At 47.3% G+C, this 15,479-nt stretch overlaps 1 protein-coding gene across 5 annotated transcripts in view; it reads left to right on the top strand.

Annotated features, from left to right (window-relative positions):
- The window catches only part of PLS3 (plastin 3), a 49,891-nt gene that overhangs the window by 18,480 nt on the left and 15,932 nt on the right, over positions 1 to 15,479 (top strand). For 3 of the 5 annotated variants that reach the window (XM_063170690.1, XM_063170686.1, XM_063170689.1), the window contains exon 2: positions 11,111 to 11,197. In XM_063170690.1, the coding sequence (XP_063026760.1) occupies positions 11,131 to 11,197 (67 nt within the window). In that variant the 5' untranslated portion in view covers positions 11,111 to 11,130. Of the gene's footprint in view, positions 1 to 425; positions 524 to 5,249; positions 5,275 to 11,110; positions 11,198 to 15,479 lie in introns of those variants that run through there. The other 2 variants (XM_063170687.1, XM_063170688.1) reach the window with 2 other exon arrangements.

Genomic DNA, 15,479 nt, shown 5'->3' with positions numbered 1-15,479 from the left:
ACACACTGAGAACGAGCAAATCAAAATCCATTTGTTCTAAAGAGTAAAGCGCAGTAGAGGGATTTTTTTGTTCAGTTTTTTGGGGGGGGAGTTTGTGTTTTGTTCTTTATTAATTAAAAAAATAGTTTGCTTACCTAAAATCTTCTGAAGAGTAAAGCGCAGTAGAGGGATTTTTTTGTTCAGGTTCTTTTTTTTTGTTTGTTTGTGTTTTGTTCTTTATTAATTAAAAAAAAAAAAAGTTTGCTTACCTAAAAGCTGTGTATCTTACTGCTTCCTGTCCCAAGTGCCAAGCCATAAAGGACCAGGAGCTGTTTTTTGGGAGAACCCCCGCTCTCGGGGGATGCTCGGGGCGCTGTCGCGGCGTGGCCGCATCCCTGGGAGCGAACCTCCCCTCGCTGGGCGGGGAGCGGGAGGAAGGGAAGGGAGGGAGGAATGCTGGCTGCCCTGCTCCGGGCCGGGGGCGGGGGAGACGCTGCGGGCCGGCCGAGGCTGCGATTCGGCGTCCCCGGGAGGAGAGAGCCGGGTAAGGAGAGCCGGGAGGGCGGCCCGGTGTGCCGGGCCGGGCTGGGCTGGGCTGGGCTGGCCGTGCGGGTGCGGGCCGTGCCGGAGATCGTCCTGCGATAACTTGTCCTGCTGCTGTGCTTTTCCCTGCTCAAAGTCTTGTGATTCCTCCTGCTGTAGTGGATGGAGGAAAACAGCTGAGGGCAGAGCGAGTTTCAGGTTTTGGTGTGTCTGAGTTTGGAATTTATCAGCGCGCCTGATAAACGCGTGCAAGCAGCAGCAGGGAGGGCTGCCCCGGCTGGGCATCAGCGAGGGATTCGTGTTTAGGGCTCAGGGTGTGTCCTCCCAGCTCTGGGTTTGTTCCATCTCTGTCTGCTGCGGGGTTTTACAAAGCAGAACTGCTCAAACTTGCATGTTAAAGTGTTAAATATTTAAACCTGTGCCTTGCAGAAAGTGCGAGGAGCTCTGAGTGCTTTTGGGAAGTGGCTGTAGGCTGCTGGCTGTGTGGCTGCTGAACTTTTTGGGGTCTTTCACCTGGAGAGGTTGGGCTCTGAATGCTGCCCTGCCATTGCAGCTGGAATGGCATGAGGCACTACAGGCTGGCAGGATTTCATCTCCTAACAGAGGAGTTTATCTGGCTTGCTGTGGTTTCTGGCTATACCTGATGCTGGAAGCCAAGGCAGACCCTCTCTAAACATTTTAGTAGTCACTACTAGCTTAAAACACTTGTATACCAGTACTGAAATGCTGAATTTTTTGTTCTGGAAACTTCATTTGTCTGCAAACCTGTAAAACACTTCTGGTATAGCTTTTTCACACCCTAATTTTGTTTGTACTGAATGTATTGCTCTGAGGTTTTGCTAAGTTATGTTTTATTAAACTGATACTGTATTATCTCTTAGCCAAAAGGCTAAGAAGAGATATTTCACTCTGCATTTATTCTGCAAAGCATCTGTCTCTAAAGAATGATTTCCACAGCTGGAGGACTCTCACACCCTCGAGAAATTCAAACTAGTGGTGAGGTTGCATGCTGTTTACAGGGCATACATCTCTCTAACCACAACATCTGTCCTAGGGGTATTGGGCACTGGCTGAGCGGGGAAACGGAGGGAGAAGAAGGAGGAGGAGGAAGCAAAGCAGCTTGAAGGGACCTAAGGAGAAGTTAGTGCTCATCTCCAGGAGTGCCTGATGCATTTTCCCAGCCTTGATGCTGGATGCATTTACCTAACCTTGAAACCTGCTAATGGGAGTGCATTTTGTGGAGGTTTTTAATGCTTCTCCAAAGTCCAAGAGTCACGAACCAGAGCTTGCCTGATCCTGAACTGGTGGCTGCTGTCTTTGGCTCCCTATCACTCCTCCCCATATTAAGTTAAATTATAGAGAAGTGTGGGGAACACCCTGCAGTTAGACTAAATGTGATTTCACTGTCTTTGCAACCTCCTGGGAGGCAAAGCCAGCAGCTTTCCTTCACTTTTGGCCATTTTGCATTAATTTTTGAGATTAATGTTTCTGATTTTGTGAAGAGTGGATAGGATCTACACCATCTATTCTGCAGTAAATGAGTGGTGAATTTACAGAGATTTTTCCTACTTCATAAGCCACTAGGACAGCTATGTAGTGACACTGATTTATTGCAGTCTGATGTTGCTTTCTTGCTCTGAAACAAATTAATCTGACTTCTTTCCCTTTTTCCCAAGTGCTTTCTAAACAACATCACAGACAACAGGGGAAGGATGGAAAATGGTTTTTCTTTTTTCAGTAGCTTTTTCTAGTGAGAGATCTGTTACTGAAATTCCTAGGGTTTAAGACACTTTTGAAACATAATTACAACACTTAGGGTACGGTTTGTAGTTTCTAGTGTTTTGTTTCTTATTTAAGAAAACATTAATTGACACATTTCTCTGCATGTTTATCATCTGGGCAGCCAGAATTTCAGCCTTGGCTGTCTCTTTCTGGACAGCTCTATTTACCTTCAGCTGATAGAACGGTTTGCAAACTGCTTGCCCACAGCTGTACCTTCCAAAAGGTTGCACAGAACCCACCTTCCCAAAATGAACAGCTGAAACTCCTTTTGTCCAGCTTGCCAGGCATCAGCACCGTCATGCTGGGTGTTTGGCTTGCAGGAGCTTGTTTTTGCTGTTGAATAAGCAGTGACTGTACTGTGATTTAATTTAGGGATCTGGTTGATTCCCCCACCTGGGTGGAGAGGAAGTGTAACAGACTGAGTAATGCTCCTTGCTGCTTTATCGTGGCACCCTGGATATCAGTTCCTTTACCTGCCAAAGGTGCTGCCTGGGAGCAGAGCTGGAGCTGCTGGGGGGATGGAGAGTGTTCTGGGATTTGCAGGGCTTTGCCCAGCTCCTGAACCAGGCTGCAGGCTCAGCTCTTGTAAGGAACTGGGCTCCTTTGGGGCTGAAAATTGGGAAATTGAGGGACATATGCTTAAAGCATGTTGAGGGTAAACCTGCAGGTCTCAGCAAGCAGGTGCCAAGCGCTTCTGGGGAAGAAAATTTGCACAGATTCAGCCTTGTGAACCTCATTCCTCCTTGTTTATGCTGGCAGGGAACCCGTTGTCTTTTACACTGTTGCTCTGAGAGTCCCCTCATAAAATGAGGGATGCCGAGTTTTTGCAATGGAGGATAAGAGATGGGTCCTTTCTTTAAGGCATTTATGGTTAAAGTACAGAATAAGCAGGAGGAAGTGTTAATGCTGCTCTTTTTTTTGGGAACTACACAAGAATAAGAATTACTATCAACATAAGAATTTCCTGAGAGGCTTGCATGACTTTTCTGTGTTTGAGCCAGGAATTTAAATGAAGCCTTCTGAGTTTCAGTCCATTAGCGACACCTGACCTCAGCCCCCTTCTCTTTTACCTTCTTGCACTTAAGTTTAAATAATCTCTGTTTGCTTTTGCAAGTTCCAGGTAGATGAGTGTTCAGCTCTTCCTTTCCTGAGACGTCTTGAAAGGATCACCTGTTCCATGTTGTGCTAGCTAGGTAATGAGAATATTGCTCTTCTGTTTCCTCTGACATGAACAAACTATTTCAAAAGTTAGTTAAACCAACCTAGTGGGTTATGATTTCAAATGTTCTCTAACCCTGGAGCAGCTGCTCTACTAAAACTGGAGGTGTGTCAAAATGCAACACTTAGTAGGAGTATTTGTTGAAGAGGCTTTTAAGGATTGATTCATCAGTGCCTTGAGCAGTATTTTATCTGTTTTCTACTGTGCCCTGTAGATTATGAATGCTCTGTAGAGATGTGTAATACATTTTGAGCAAGGTCTGTGGGCTGGAGCTGTGAGCCTGCAGCATGATGGGGGTGTGAGTGCACTTGGTCAATCCTCTGTGACCGACCATCCATCCATCCATCCATCCATCCATCCATCCATCCATCCATCCATCCATCCATCCATCCATCCATCCATCCATCCATCCAATCCACTTGGCCCTGGTCTTCCATGACAGGAGCCTTCAAAGAGTGTAAGGTCTGCAGAAAGCTTTTAGTGCTGCTCCCTTCCATTTGAGCCCCAAAGCAGTTTTTGTGTTCCTGTTCAGCCTCCTTCTGGTAGATGAGAGTGACCAAGCATCCATCCACGCTGCTCCAGGACTGCATCTTACCCTTGGTGTGCATCAGAGGCAGCTCTGGCTCAGGGGACAGGGATGTGCTGGGGGAAATTTCATTGAGGGCTGGGGAAGCTTTATTTTTTCCTTTCCATGGGCAATTGGAGTGGAAGCATTTGTGTTCTTCTGACTTGTGCTTCCTTCCAGCCTCTGGGCAATTTGGTGCCATGTGACCAAGCATCCTCAGCTGTTTGCTCTCTGTCTGTTTTCTCATATCTGTGAGACAGGGGGATTGCTGTACTTGAATCCCTGTGAATTTATGTTCATATCCCCAGCTTTCAGTAATTTGGATGCTGCTGTGCAGGACATGGCTCTCCTGGGCTTTTATCAAGGGGCTGATTCCTGTTTGATGCTGTGAGCAAGTTTGATGCTGATTTTGGGTTTTCTCTGGGTGCTGGCTGCAGTTCAGTTCTGATCATGCTGATCATTATCCAGGCCTGACCACACCCCAGAGAGCTTCCTTGGCTGTGCAGGGCTGTCAAAGGCATGTAAATTGGCTGATGGCTCAGCAATTGCTTTTACTAAGGATTTAAGATGATTGAAGCTCGTGAATCTGGTTCTGTCATGAAGGGAGAGAAAACACTTGGACCAGCATGCAAAAGGGGAAGGATCAGGTTGTCCAGGCTGCCAGTGGATATTGGGGTGGTGGATAAAGTCTGTGGATAGGAAAAGTGATTTGCTGCATTTGTTTCCATACTGTTGGAGTGGCCCTGCCTCTCTGCAGCCCAGATCTCTGCTGGCATCTGCCCAAGTGCTGCTCAGAAAAATACCTGGCATCACTCTCTGCAGGTCTAGCTGGGAGAAACTGAGCTTGTAACCTGGACTTGCTGGAGGAACATACTTGTCCAGAGGTGGCTACCCCATTGAGACATGCCTCCAGATCTGGAGAGAAGCTCTGGCAAGCCGAGAGCAGTGACTAATTCCAACATGTGTGTCTGCTCCTGATGGATTTGGCAGATTTTTCCCCTGCAGCAGTGGTGGGTTGTGCAACAACTGGAGCAAAGTTTCACAGTCCACTCCCAGGTGATCATAAGCATAGCAAGGAGCTTGCCTCTCCCAGCATGACAGTTTCAGGAGTCTGAAAGGATATAAAGCAAAACCTGCTGGTGGGACTTCTTCTGCTTTAGAGGTGCTTCAGAAACAGCAGCTGGAGGTAATCTCAATGTGGAATTGGGATGGAGTGACCTGGAGGGTGCCTGTGCAGTGGGAATCTCTATCTGCAGCCCTGTGTCCTTTCCCTGTGATGCAGCTGGTGGGCTACACAGCCAGCCAGGAGGTGTTCTGTGTGTAAAGGGAGCTGGAGAGCTGAGTGGTGTAAGGTGGTCCATTCAAATGGCCAGGCAGGCTTAAAGTAGTTCATAATTAAAGCTGAATTTATGTAGTTGGTCTTGGCTGTTGAGGTGAGGTTTTTGGTGCTTTGCATGGCCAAGAAAAGCTGAACTAAGAGAAATAAAGCTAGATTTGGGTTATGGCATTGCAGGGTTTAGGGTACAGTGTGTTCAACAGTTTAAGCACTGCAGACCTGACAGCAGAGCTGTAGATTCACTGCTGTTGAGCCTGATGTGTTTGGGGCTGGGAAAACTTCACTGAAGGGGAGATCCACAGATGGGAGATGCAGCCACTCAGCCAAATGTGGCACCACAAAGCAATGCCTGCTCAAAGCATTGTGTGCCCCTTTCTTCCTGAGGCAGGGAAATCAGATCCCTGAGTGCATAGGAACACCTCAGTGTTTGTGAGCACAAGAACCACAATTGTGCACAGAGCAGCACCAAACTGATTTCAGAATCTGCATCATCATGCTGATGGTAAGGGGTTAGGCACCACCATGGTGGAGCCTCTCTGGATGGGCAGCATCTCCTGATCACTGCTCCTACCAGGATGACATCTCTCACCAAAGGGTGAAGGGGAAGGTCTGGTTTCAGCCAGTGCCTCTGACCAGTGGCTGTCTGGAAGGTAATTGCCAATTAAAAGTTTATGTGTTTCCATCAGCTTGGTGTTTGCTAACAACCACATCCAGGGTGTGGGTGCTGTCTTGTAGGAATTTGATGAGCAAAACACTGTGGTGAGCATTTGACGAGCACACAAACTGATTATGAGCTGGAGAGGATGGATTTTATGATAGGTTTTCATTTACAGGCCATCAATCCCTCAGCCTTCCTGTCTCCCTCCCAAGCATTGGAAACTCTTTACCTCAGAGGACTCATCAGAGCAAGTCTGTGCACCATCATGTCCTCCTGTCAATGTCAGTTTGGGACTGTTGTCTGTAAAACCCCAAAGGCTTTGCTTGGACTGGACCACTAAAAGCAGCCATCAGAGATGATGGTGGAGATGATAGTGGATGTGTCTGTGCCTTCTCCTCCCTGCAAACGTTTCCAAAAGCAGCATGGGCCCAGGCCTGTGCCTGTGCAGGAGGGTTCCTGCAGCGTCAGGAGATTGCTCTGACAATCTCAGCATCCTCTGCAGCTTCCACTCACCTGGGAAGGGATGCAAAGAAAACTCAGGCCTGTATCCCTTGCCGGTGACTCTTCCCTCACTGCCCTGAGGGGCTGCTCTGGGCTCTCCTGGCAGCTCTGGAGTTGCAGAGCCCTTTGGGATGGGTACAGTGCTGCTGGCTGCTTTCAGAGGGGCTGGGGAGGGTGAAGAGGGGAGAGCACACGGCCACCCCACTCTGCTGTGCTGCTCTTTCTTGGCAGGGAGCAGCCCTGCCTGCAGAACAGGGAGGAAGAGGAGGATTAGGTGAGCCACAGGAGGCCTGGGGGCTGGATCCTGTGACAGCTGAATCACTGAATTTCCTCCAGACTGGCCAGGCAGCCCCAGGGCTCTGGCACTTGCTGTGGTTGTGAGGGGACTGAGTGCCTGGCTGTCCCACTGCTTATTCCAAAAGATGTGTGCTGGCTTAGTGGTCACAGGTGTGTGGGGTTGGAGTATTCTTAATTAGCTACTGCTAACTGACTTGTCTTCTGATGTCAGGAGCTTTTGTCATGAAAAGGGAGCAAAACCACAGGTTCCTCAGAAACTGAGTCACTGCTCCAGACCAGGTCTAGCTCACTCATTGTGTTGGATTTTTTTTTTTTTTTTTCAGATTGGGTGGAAATAGCACATACTAATACCTTTTTGTTGACTCTTGATTGTGTCTCTGCACTGGCCTGTTTGAGTAAACAAGTTGATATTGTTAATCAGTCATTGTAGAGATATTAAAGGAAGGCAGGCCTGGAAGGGATGAAGCACTCAATTTTCAGAGTAACACAGAGCTGCTAAGAAAGTAAATTCTTCCATTTGGATCAGCAGCAAATTCCAGCTCTGTTTCTGTTGGAAGTGTTCAAGTGGCTCTCAGGAAATATTTGGTTGTCATGTGCTTTCAAATTTGAATTAATCTGCCAACTTTCAAGATGTACAAATGTCTGAATATCCCCTGTTCATCAGTTTTCTACCAGTGCTCTGTGTAATGGAGCTTCCAGGATGCAGCTTCCAGGGCTTCCCCTCTTGGGGAAGAGTCTTGAGAACATTTTTCTCTGTGCTTGTGAGTGTTTTTAAGTTGCTGTCTGAGCAGTTAATCCACCCGAATATCCTGGTTACCTTCTGGCACTAGTGCTGCAAGTGCTGAGTGCCTCAGCAGAGGCATCCCTCCAGTGACAGCCCTGCAGTGGCTGTCCCCAGGTGGCTCACAGCTGTCAAAACACACGCTGGGACAGCTTTCCCTGACCTGCCCCTGTTGCAGTTCTGCAAATAAACTAACCCCAGTTCGGTGACTGCAGTGTGCTTAGAACCTGTAAAATTTATTTGCACAGGAACTTTATACAGCCAGTCTCAGGGAAGGAGTTGATATTCCACAACCTTGTACTTAGGCAGCTCTGATCTGTGTCCCAGGTAGTCTTGAGAGGACAGAAAGAGGCTGCAGTGTCTGCCAGCCATGCTCTGCTGGGCAGGTGCCTTTGTGCATCTGTGTGTGACAGAGCTGCCCTTGCTTTTCCTCTGTGGGGTGAGGGATGAAGGCAGGATGAGGGATCTGGAGCAGGGATTGCTTCCTTGAACACTTTGTTTATCTGTGCATTGACCCATGGGCTGTCAGCCACCAGAGTAAAACTTTTCTCTTGTTCTGAGATGGGTGTTTCAGTGTCTCTGCCTGTCCTACCCTGGTGGAGGCTTTGTTGCAGTGTGAGTGTGACCTGGCCAGGCGTGAGCAGTGTGGAGAGTCCCCAGAGGGCTTCCAGGGAGGCAGCTGGTGTGTGATCCCTGTGCCAGGGTGATAAAAGGGCCTTTTATGTCCCACAAGACAAAGCCTCTTGTTTAAAAATGCAACTGAATGAAAAACGCGATTCTGAATGCCCTAGACTCAGCTATTAAAAACAAACAAACATAAAACCCCCCACACAACAAGAAAGAGAAAAGCTCCCCTGCCCCCAGCCCAGTGTCCCAGTGATGGTGTAACACCTCTGCATTGCAGAAAAGCTCTGTACAATTGCTTTGGGAACTGTAACTTTGTGGCCCATTAACCTTTCCATGGACTGTTTTGTTATAACACCTTTGCCTCCACAGATAGCCCTGACAAGGTCAGGTGTCTGCTTTTTCTCTGCTGGTTTGAATTCTCTCTCCCTTTCAAGCAGAAAAATAGAAGGAAGAAGTGATATTACAAAAACTGAGAGTGAAACCTGTTTTATGGACTGAGCTGAACAGTCTAGGGATTGGAAGGAAGATTTTTTTTTTTAGTCAAGACCCATACAAACAACCTTAGGGCATATCCAGAGCATAATATTTACCTGATAAAGTCAAACAGAGCAGCATTTTTTAAAGCTCTCGGTTTATGGTGGTGTTTGCTGCTTCTTTTGGTGTTAAAGATGTTAGAGATAGTCAGCAGCAAATTAAATTCCAATTAAGTGGTTAGGTAATGATGCTTTGGGAAATCTCTTTTTAAGGGAAATCCTCATGGTTTGAAAATGAATTGGTGCAAATGAGAATTAGGAAGAAGGAAGAACTTGTGGAGGAGCTTTGGCTCAATTTTCATCTGTAGCTCAGCCTCTCCTGCCTGGCAGCTCGTGCCACCTGGCTGCATAGCCAAATCTGGCCCTGTTCTTGGTAGCATTCTCCAAGTGTTTCTGCCAGTTGTGAAATCCATCTCTTGTATCATGCAACAAGCTTGCTCAGAGCTGATTTTCTTGCTAAGCAACTCCTTTATCCCCTGGAAATAGCCAGGTTTTGGTGGCACTGAGGCTTGGCTGAGGCACCCATGGGAGTGCTACAGGGAAGGGGCTGCTCCAGGAATGGAGACAGATCCCACACTGGAGATCAAGCAAGAAAATCAGTGCTGCACACAGCATTCCTGCATCTTGCAGGGACCTGCATGGTACCATTGCCTTGGTGAATTAGCTTTTTTACTGTGAAACAGTAAAAAAAAATACTTTTATAAAGATTTATTTTTTATCTCTGTCAGTCTGATGTACCTTTGCTGCGATTCCTCCCTCTGTCCCATTTTTTTCTACTTGAGCCCAATGAAATTTGTTGTCTTGCTGACTGTTCAACATCTTGTTGTGCTGCTACTACTGGGAGGTGGGGTCTGAAGTGCTTTCCTTTGTGTCTCTGCAGTGATGCAACTCTTGTTGAGTTTCTCTGCTGAGAGCACCTGTCTGAGCTGCTTTCCCAGGCTGCCACACCTGCCCATTGCTCTCATCTCCAACAGCTTCATTCTTTCCAGACTGAGTGAAGTGTTACAGAAAATGAATATTTACAGCTACAGGCAAGCTTGTGTGAGTGCTTGTGAAGGCAGCTGGGAGTCTCAGACAAAAGAAAGTTGCTAATCAGAGCACAGGCATTTGTTAAACTGAGCCTCTTGTTGCTTGAGCCTTGAGCCAGAGCCAGCCTGTTCAGGATCCTGCTTCTGACAGTCTGTAAACCTCAATCCACCCTTTACTTACAAAGCAGGAGGCAGCTGTGTCTGTTCCCATAGGCAGAGGAGGAACATTTTATTTCTCAGCTTCAGGATTGTGGTGAACAATGTAGGAGCTGGAAAATCTCGGGATGCAAATCTCATTTGAAGTCGCACCAAGCCTGCCTAAATCCCCATTACAGACCCTGAGCTAGAGCTGGCAGAGGTGTTAGAATGTGCTGACCAGTGTTTCTGTTCCTTGTTGCATCAATCATGCTCTCTCATGGTCAGAGTGCCACCAGGGCACCCGATGCCCTGTGACGAGTGTCTGGGATGGGATGTGTGTAGGTGTCTGACTTGCTCCCATCCCTGTGGTGATACCTCCTGTCCAGGCACTTCATCAGTGCTTGGAAAGGAGCATGATGGCAGATGGGTGAAGGAACTCTGTGCTCCATCCTCTCTGTTAGACACCAAGCAGATCTGGTCCAAGCAGAGTTTCTGTGAACTCGAGGTCTTGCTGTTTCTCAAGCTCTTCTGTGCTTGCTCACGGTGCTTCTGCCATTCAGGGAAACAGGGGCCATGCAAACAGCCTGTTCCTTGCGGCTTTTTGGGAGTCTGACTCTGGGGAAGCAAGTAGGTGTTGATTCAAACAGTTTTCTTGCAGAAGAACAAACTATTTCCTTTTTGCAAACAGTACCAGGTACACTACTTTGTGCCAAAATACCCTCTCCATATACTGTTCAGAATCTTTTATTTGGGTTTGGTAGCTGTGTGCTCTCCATTAATATTTTGACACTGGATTCTGATTTTGTTCAAAGTTGTGGAAAATCTCTGGAGATGTGAGTTCTGACCTACAGAATACACTGACAGCAGGTACCTTAATATGTTCAGAACACCATAATCATAAAATAACATACAGAGCTAAATATTGACAAGGCTAATGGGCTTTTTGACTTGTTAAAGAGTGTATTTCCCATCTCGAGTTTGACACATCTGTTTTCTTAGTGGAAAGATAAACATGGTCCCAGGAAGTGTGGTGACACTGGTACTGATTGTTGCTATGCTGCTGTTGGAAACTGTGTTGTTGAATGCAGCCTGGTTTCATACAGTGTTCTTTTTCTCTTTTTAGGTACTCCCTAAATTCATGAGATGGCCAACACCATGCAAATCTCCAAAGATGAGCTGGAGGAACTCAAGGAGGCCTTTGCTAAAGTTGGTAAGTCACACAGAGGAGGGCACCTTGCTCCTGTCTGCTGCACATTTGAATTGGATTTATCCCACCCCTGTGATGAGCAGCAGTGCCAGCAGGATGTGGGCATTCTGCTGGTCTCATGATTGTCTCTGTGCCAAGGAGTCCCTTGGCAGCTTTGCTGCTTCTGGCTTGTCCCTTTGGCCAAGGAGCACAAAGGCAGGAACAAGGCAGTCTGGCTATCAGGGAGCACTGGCAGACAGCCCTGCACTCTTGCTCCAGGGTGGGTTTTGTTGCTTCCTGATGGCAGAAGAAATATCCAGACAGGTTTTGCATTGCTTTGGCCTTGGCTGCACTTCAGGGCTTGCAGGGCGCTTGGTTCTGGTGGTGTTGGTTTGTCAGATTGGCTGAGCTGTGTGCATGGTCAGTGTAGGTGCTGCATTTTTGGCTTGCACAGAGTGCATTTGGGGGCTTGTAGGCAAAACTGAATTTGTTTACCTGGCCTCAGTGGAGCAGCTTGTGATGATCAATGCCTTGTGCTGAGCACACCTCCATTGCCCTCTGCTGGCTCCATCTCTGCTGATCTCCCTCAGCCTGCTGAGCTTCCTCCAGGGGCTGCTCCTCCTGCCTCCCAGCTTTCCCCCTGCCCTGGCATCACAGAATCTCTGGCAAGCTGCTTCAGGAAGCTGAAATGGGCAGAGAACTGACATAATGGAAAACATGTTTTTCTGTTGGTTTAGTTTCTTGCAATGGCTTACTGAAGGGTCAGAGCACCAGCAGGGAGGGGTGGGATGGGCGCTGGAGCACAGCCCTGGGGGACTGAGGTCAGTGTGTTCAGCTGGGGAGCCACACCCGGGACTGGCACTGGCCAGGATCAAGTTGCACAAGCACTGAAAGCCAGCATTTTGTTTTTCTTAGCTGGACATGGGCATCACTTGAGCACTGGTTATATATATAAAATCATAGTTGCCTCTTATCTGTATTGGGTGGTACCACCTTCCTGGGCAGGGTGGCTGTGAAAACTCTCACTTGTTCAGAATTTCCCATCTGCAAAGAGAAATGTGAATTTCAGAGGCAACTGATTCTCATGGAGCAGTAACCCCTGTTGGAACCTGAAGGAAGTTGCATTTTAAGGAGTTCCCTCTCATCTCTTGCCCTTCTCAAGACTTTTGCAGCAGAGGGAGATGTTCCTTGGGAGGAAGCATGGTGTTTATCTCTGTCTAATGTGCCTCTTAGTGCAGTCTCATTAAGGCTGAGATGTAGGCAGCCTGTTCTGTCCTTGGATACATTTAAAATTATTAACCTCTCTGGAATGTGGTGGCTTTTTGTCATTGGTGTGGAGGAAATGATCAAGATTAGGTTGGAAACATGGAGAAACACAAGTCAGATCTTGGTTTGTTGTAGGAAACCAGCTCACCCTGCTCAGGATGTGGGTCCCTGTTTGGTTTTAAATTATAAAGGCAGTGTCAGAACTTTAATATTAATGAGGAATGTGCTAATTATCCTGGACATACCCACAAATGAGATAGGATCTGCTAGTTCTTTTAGCTGCCTTGTTTTGTGTGCTTTAGGCATGGTAGAGCCCGCAAGCATGTGGGACACACCTGTCAAGAGTATCTCTAATGCTCTCATTCCCTTTATTCTTGCCTGAAGGAGCCATGTTTGCCCTGGGATATTGGGCTGGTCACTGCCTGGTGACTGCCCTTCACTGGGAACTGCTAATAGCATCTCCAGTGAATGTGAGCAGAAGCTGGACTAAGGCTGCTGTGTAAAATGAACCCCATTTTTCATCTCCCAGCTATCTGGAGGATTTGGAACGCAGCTGAGAACCATGGTTATAGCAAAACTCAGCTGGTTGGCTTCTAGGATGTCATGAAGGAGATGTGGGGAGGAGGAAACATTTCACAGGGTGCTCACCAAGGTGTGTCTTGCTCCAATGCACAGCTGGTTGGGCTTCCTGGAGACCTGCTTTAACTCCAGCATGGGGCAAGCTCCTGCTCTGCATGGGTAGGTTGATGGGGCTCTAAAAGTGTGTGTTTGACCAGCTTTTCTGTCTGCAGCTGACTGGATTGAGACATCTGGGGATGCTGGAAGACAGTGAAGTGTGTTAGTTACTATGTGCTCTGTCACCACTTACCTTCCATGCCACTTGAAGGTATTTTCTCTCTCCCATGCAGCTGATGTGCTGTTCTCTGACAGCCAGCCAAAGGCATGAGTCCCGTAGACATCCTATTGCTTATTAAAACAGTCCACAGGTGAGAAACCACTGCTGAAGGTTATCACCAAAGCCAGCTATAGCACAGACAAGCAGCTCCCACCATCCTATAGGCAGTTATTTGTCTTGGAACTGCTCCAAGTGGTAAAGAGCAGTGGGGGAAAAAGCTTTGTAATGTTTGAAAACAGTAATTAGTGGGGCATTGGAACTGTCTGGGCTTGGAGTGACCCACAGGTTAGTGGGAGAAGAACAGGTTGCTCCAGATCTTATTGGATCTCTGAATTTGTTCTGTGCAACAGGTGCCTGTGTGGGTACTTGGCCAAACAGGGGCACTTCAGAGGGGAGGCGTGGCAGAAAAAAATCCACAAACTTGCTCTGTTTATTTGTCTTCATTCTCTCTCCTTCTAAGATAAGCAGAGATAAGCATCTTTTCTGGAAACATGAAGTACTCAAAAATCATAACTGGGCTGAACACTTTGTGCAGCACTCCAAGGTGGTAAAACAATGCTTAGGGCAAGTAGGGATCTGTGATCCTGTGCTCCTGCTGAGCATATGTCCTTAAAAGGAAACGTGTGGGTTACTTTCCCCCTCTAGCATCCTGTTATTTAAGCTATTTTAAGTGCTTGTCCTCAGGAGGAAGCTGAGCTGGAGCTTGAAGCAGCTTTTGGGATTCGTGGCGGCTTTGCTGCGCCACCTGCACACGGCAGAGGTGCCGTGCCTGCTGCCATGACCTTTCCCAGCTTTAGCACCCTGGCATGCATGCATCTTTCAATAGAAATAGGAAACTTCAGATGTGCTGTAGTTTCCTTTCCATCAGGCAGACTATAATGAATCCAGGCTGCAGCTTGTCTGTTAAAACAATTTTGCTTTCTTCCATTAGTAATGCTGGGCAGGCCGCCGAACCATTTCATTTGGGATGGCTTCTACTTTGACAGCCTCTTCAGCTGCTCAACACCAGCTCAGATTTTGTTAGAGAGTTTTGTCTGAAGTCAGGGCCTGTTGCAGGACATCCAGCAAGGCACCACATTGTGGGCCTGCAGTGATGTTGGAAATGGTTTTGGATCTGGCTGGTACTGCAGAGGTAGAGTTTTTTGGTGTTTAATTTTTTTTTTAAATGCTGCTTCTTTCTACATTTGATGCCAGAAGGGGAACAGAGACAGTAGGAAGGGAAGCAGCTGCCCTATGGAATAGGGGTCTCAGGTCTATTTGTCATGTCAGGCTGGTTGACATGTTAAGAACAGGTCCATTTTCCATCTCATAGTCAATCACTACTTGACTCTGCTACCAAGCCAGAAGCACAGGCCAGCACCACTTTATGGTAAAACCAGCAGTTTTAACACTCAAATCTGCCCTTCTGTGGCCAAGAAGTAAAACTTGAAATGAGAGCATCTTCAGTGCAAAACCAGTACCTTGGTGTGTGGTCTTACAGTTAAACTAACAGACCTGATTTACTTGTAATCCCCATCCCAAGTGTCTGGCACATGGATGCCCTTTTACTCTGTGAAGTAAATCAGTGTTTAATTTTTTTCCCAGAATACTATGGAAGAGTAGCTTGTACAAGTGGGTGTTGCAAGGGTTGCAAGAGCTTAGGTCCTGAGTCCTGAGGATCAAAGGTTATGAGTGAGTTAAGGTGTGTCCTTCACACTTGATTTTGTGCTGTTTGGTTGAGCCCAGTGCAGCCTTTGCTGATGGGCAAAATCTTTCTTTGTGCCATGCTGCTGACCTATGTGAGGTCCCTTGTGAGCGTGCATTTCAGTGGCTCTTTGTGTGGCAGAGCTCCTGTTTATTTTTCTTTTTAGTGCACAAAGGTAAATCTTTGAACTAAGCACACCTGGAGAACTGGGAAGATGCTGATCGCAGGAGTGAATGAAACCAAACTGGGCAGATGTTGACCCAGCTTGGAGTAAATTCCTCATGCCTGCCCTGCAGGGTTTCATATGTAGAACCAAGATCTTAATAGGTTTCAGCATCCTTTTATCCATGTGTCCCTTATTGAAGTTGCAGACTTTGGAGCTCAGTTTTCTGCTGTCTCACCTAAGAAGCTTCTGCCTCATTAAATACCATGTAAGGTTTTATCCCTTCTGCATCTGAATA

Source organism: Melospiza melodia, chromosome 16 (assembly GCF_035770615.1).
Source record: "Melospiza melodia melodia isolate bMelMel2 chromosome 16, bMelMel2.pri, whole genome shotgun sequence".
Classification (NCBI taxonomy): Eukaryota; Metazoa; Chordata; class Aves; order Passeriformes; family Passerellidae; genus Melospiza; species Melospiza melodia.
This window is presented reverse-complemented; position numbering and strand designations above follow the sequence as displayed.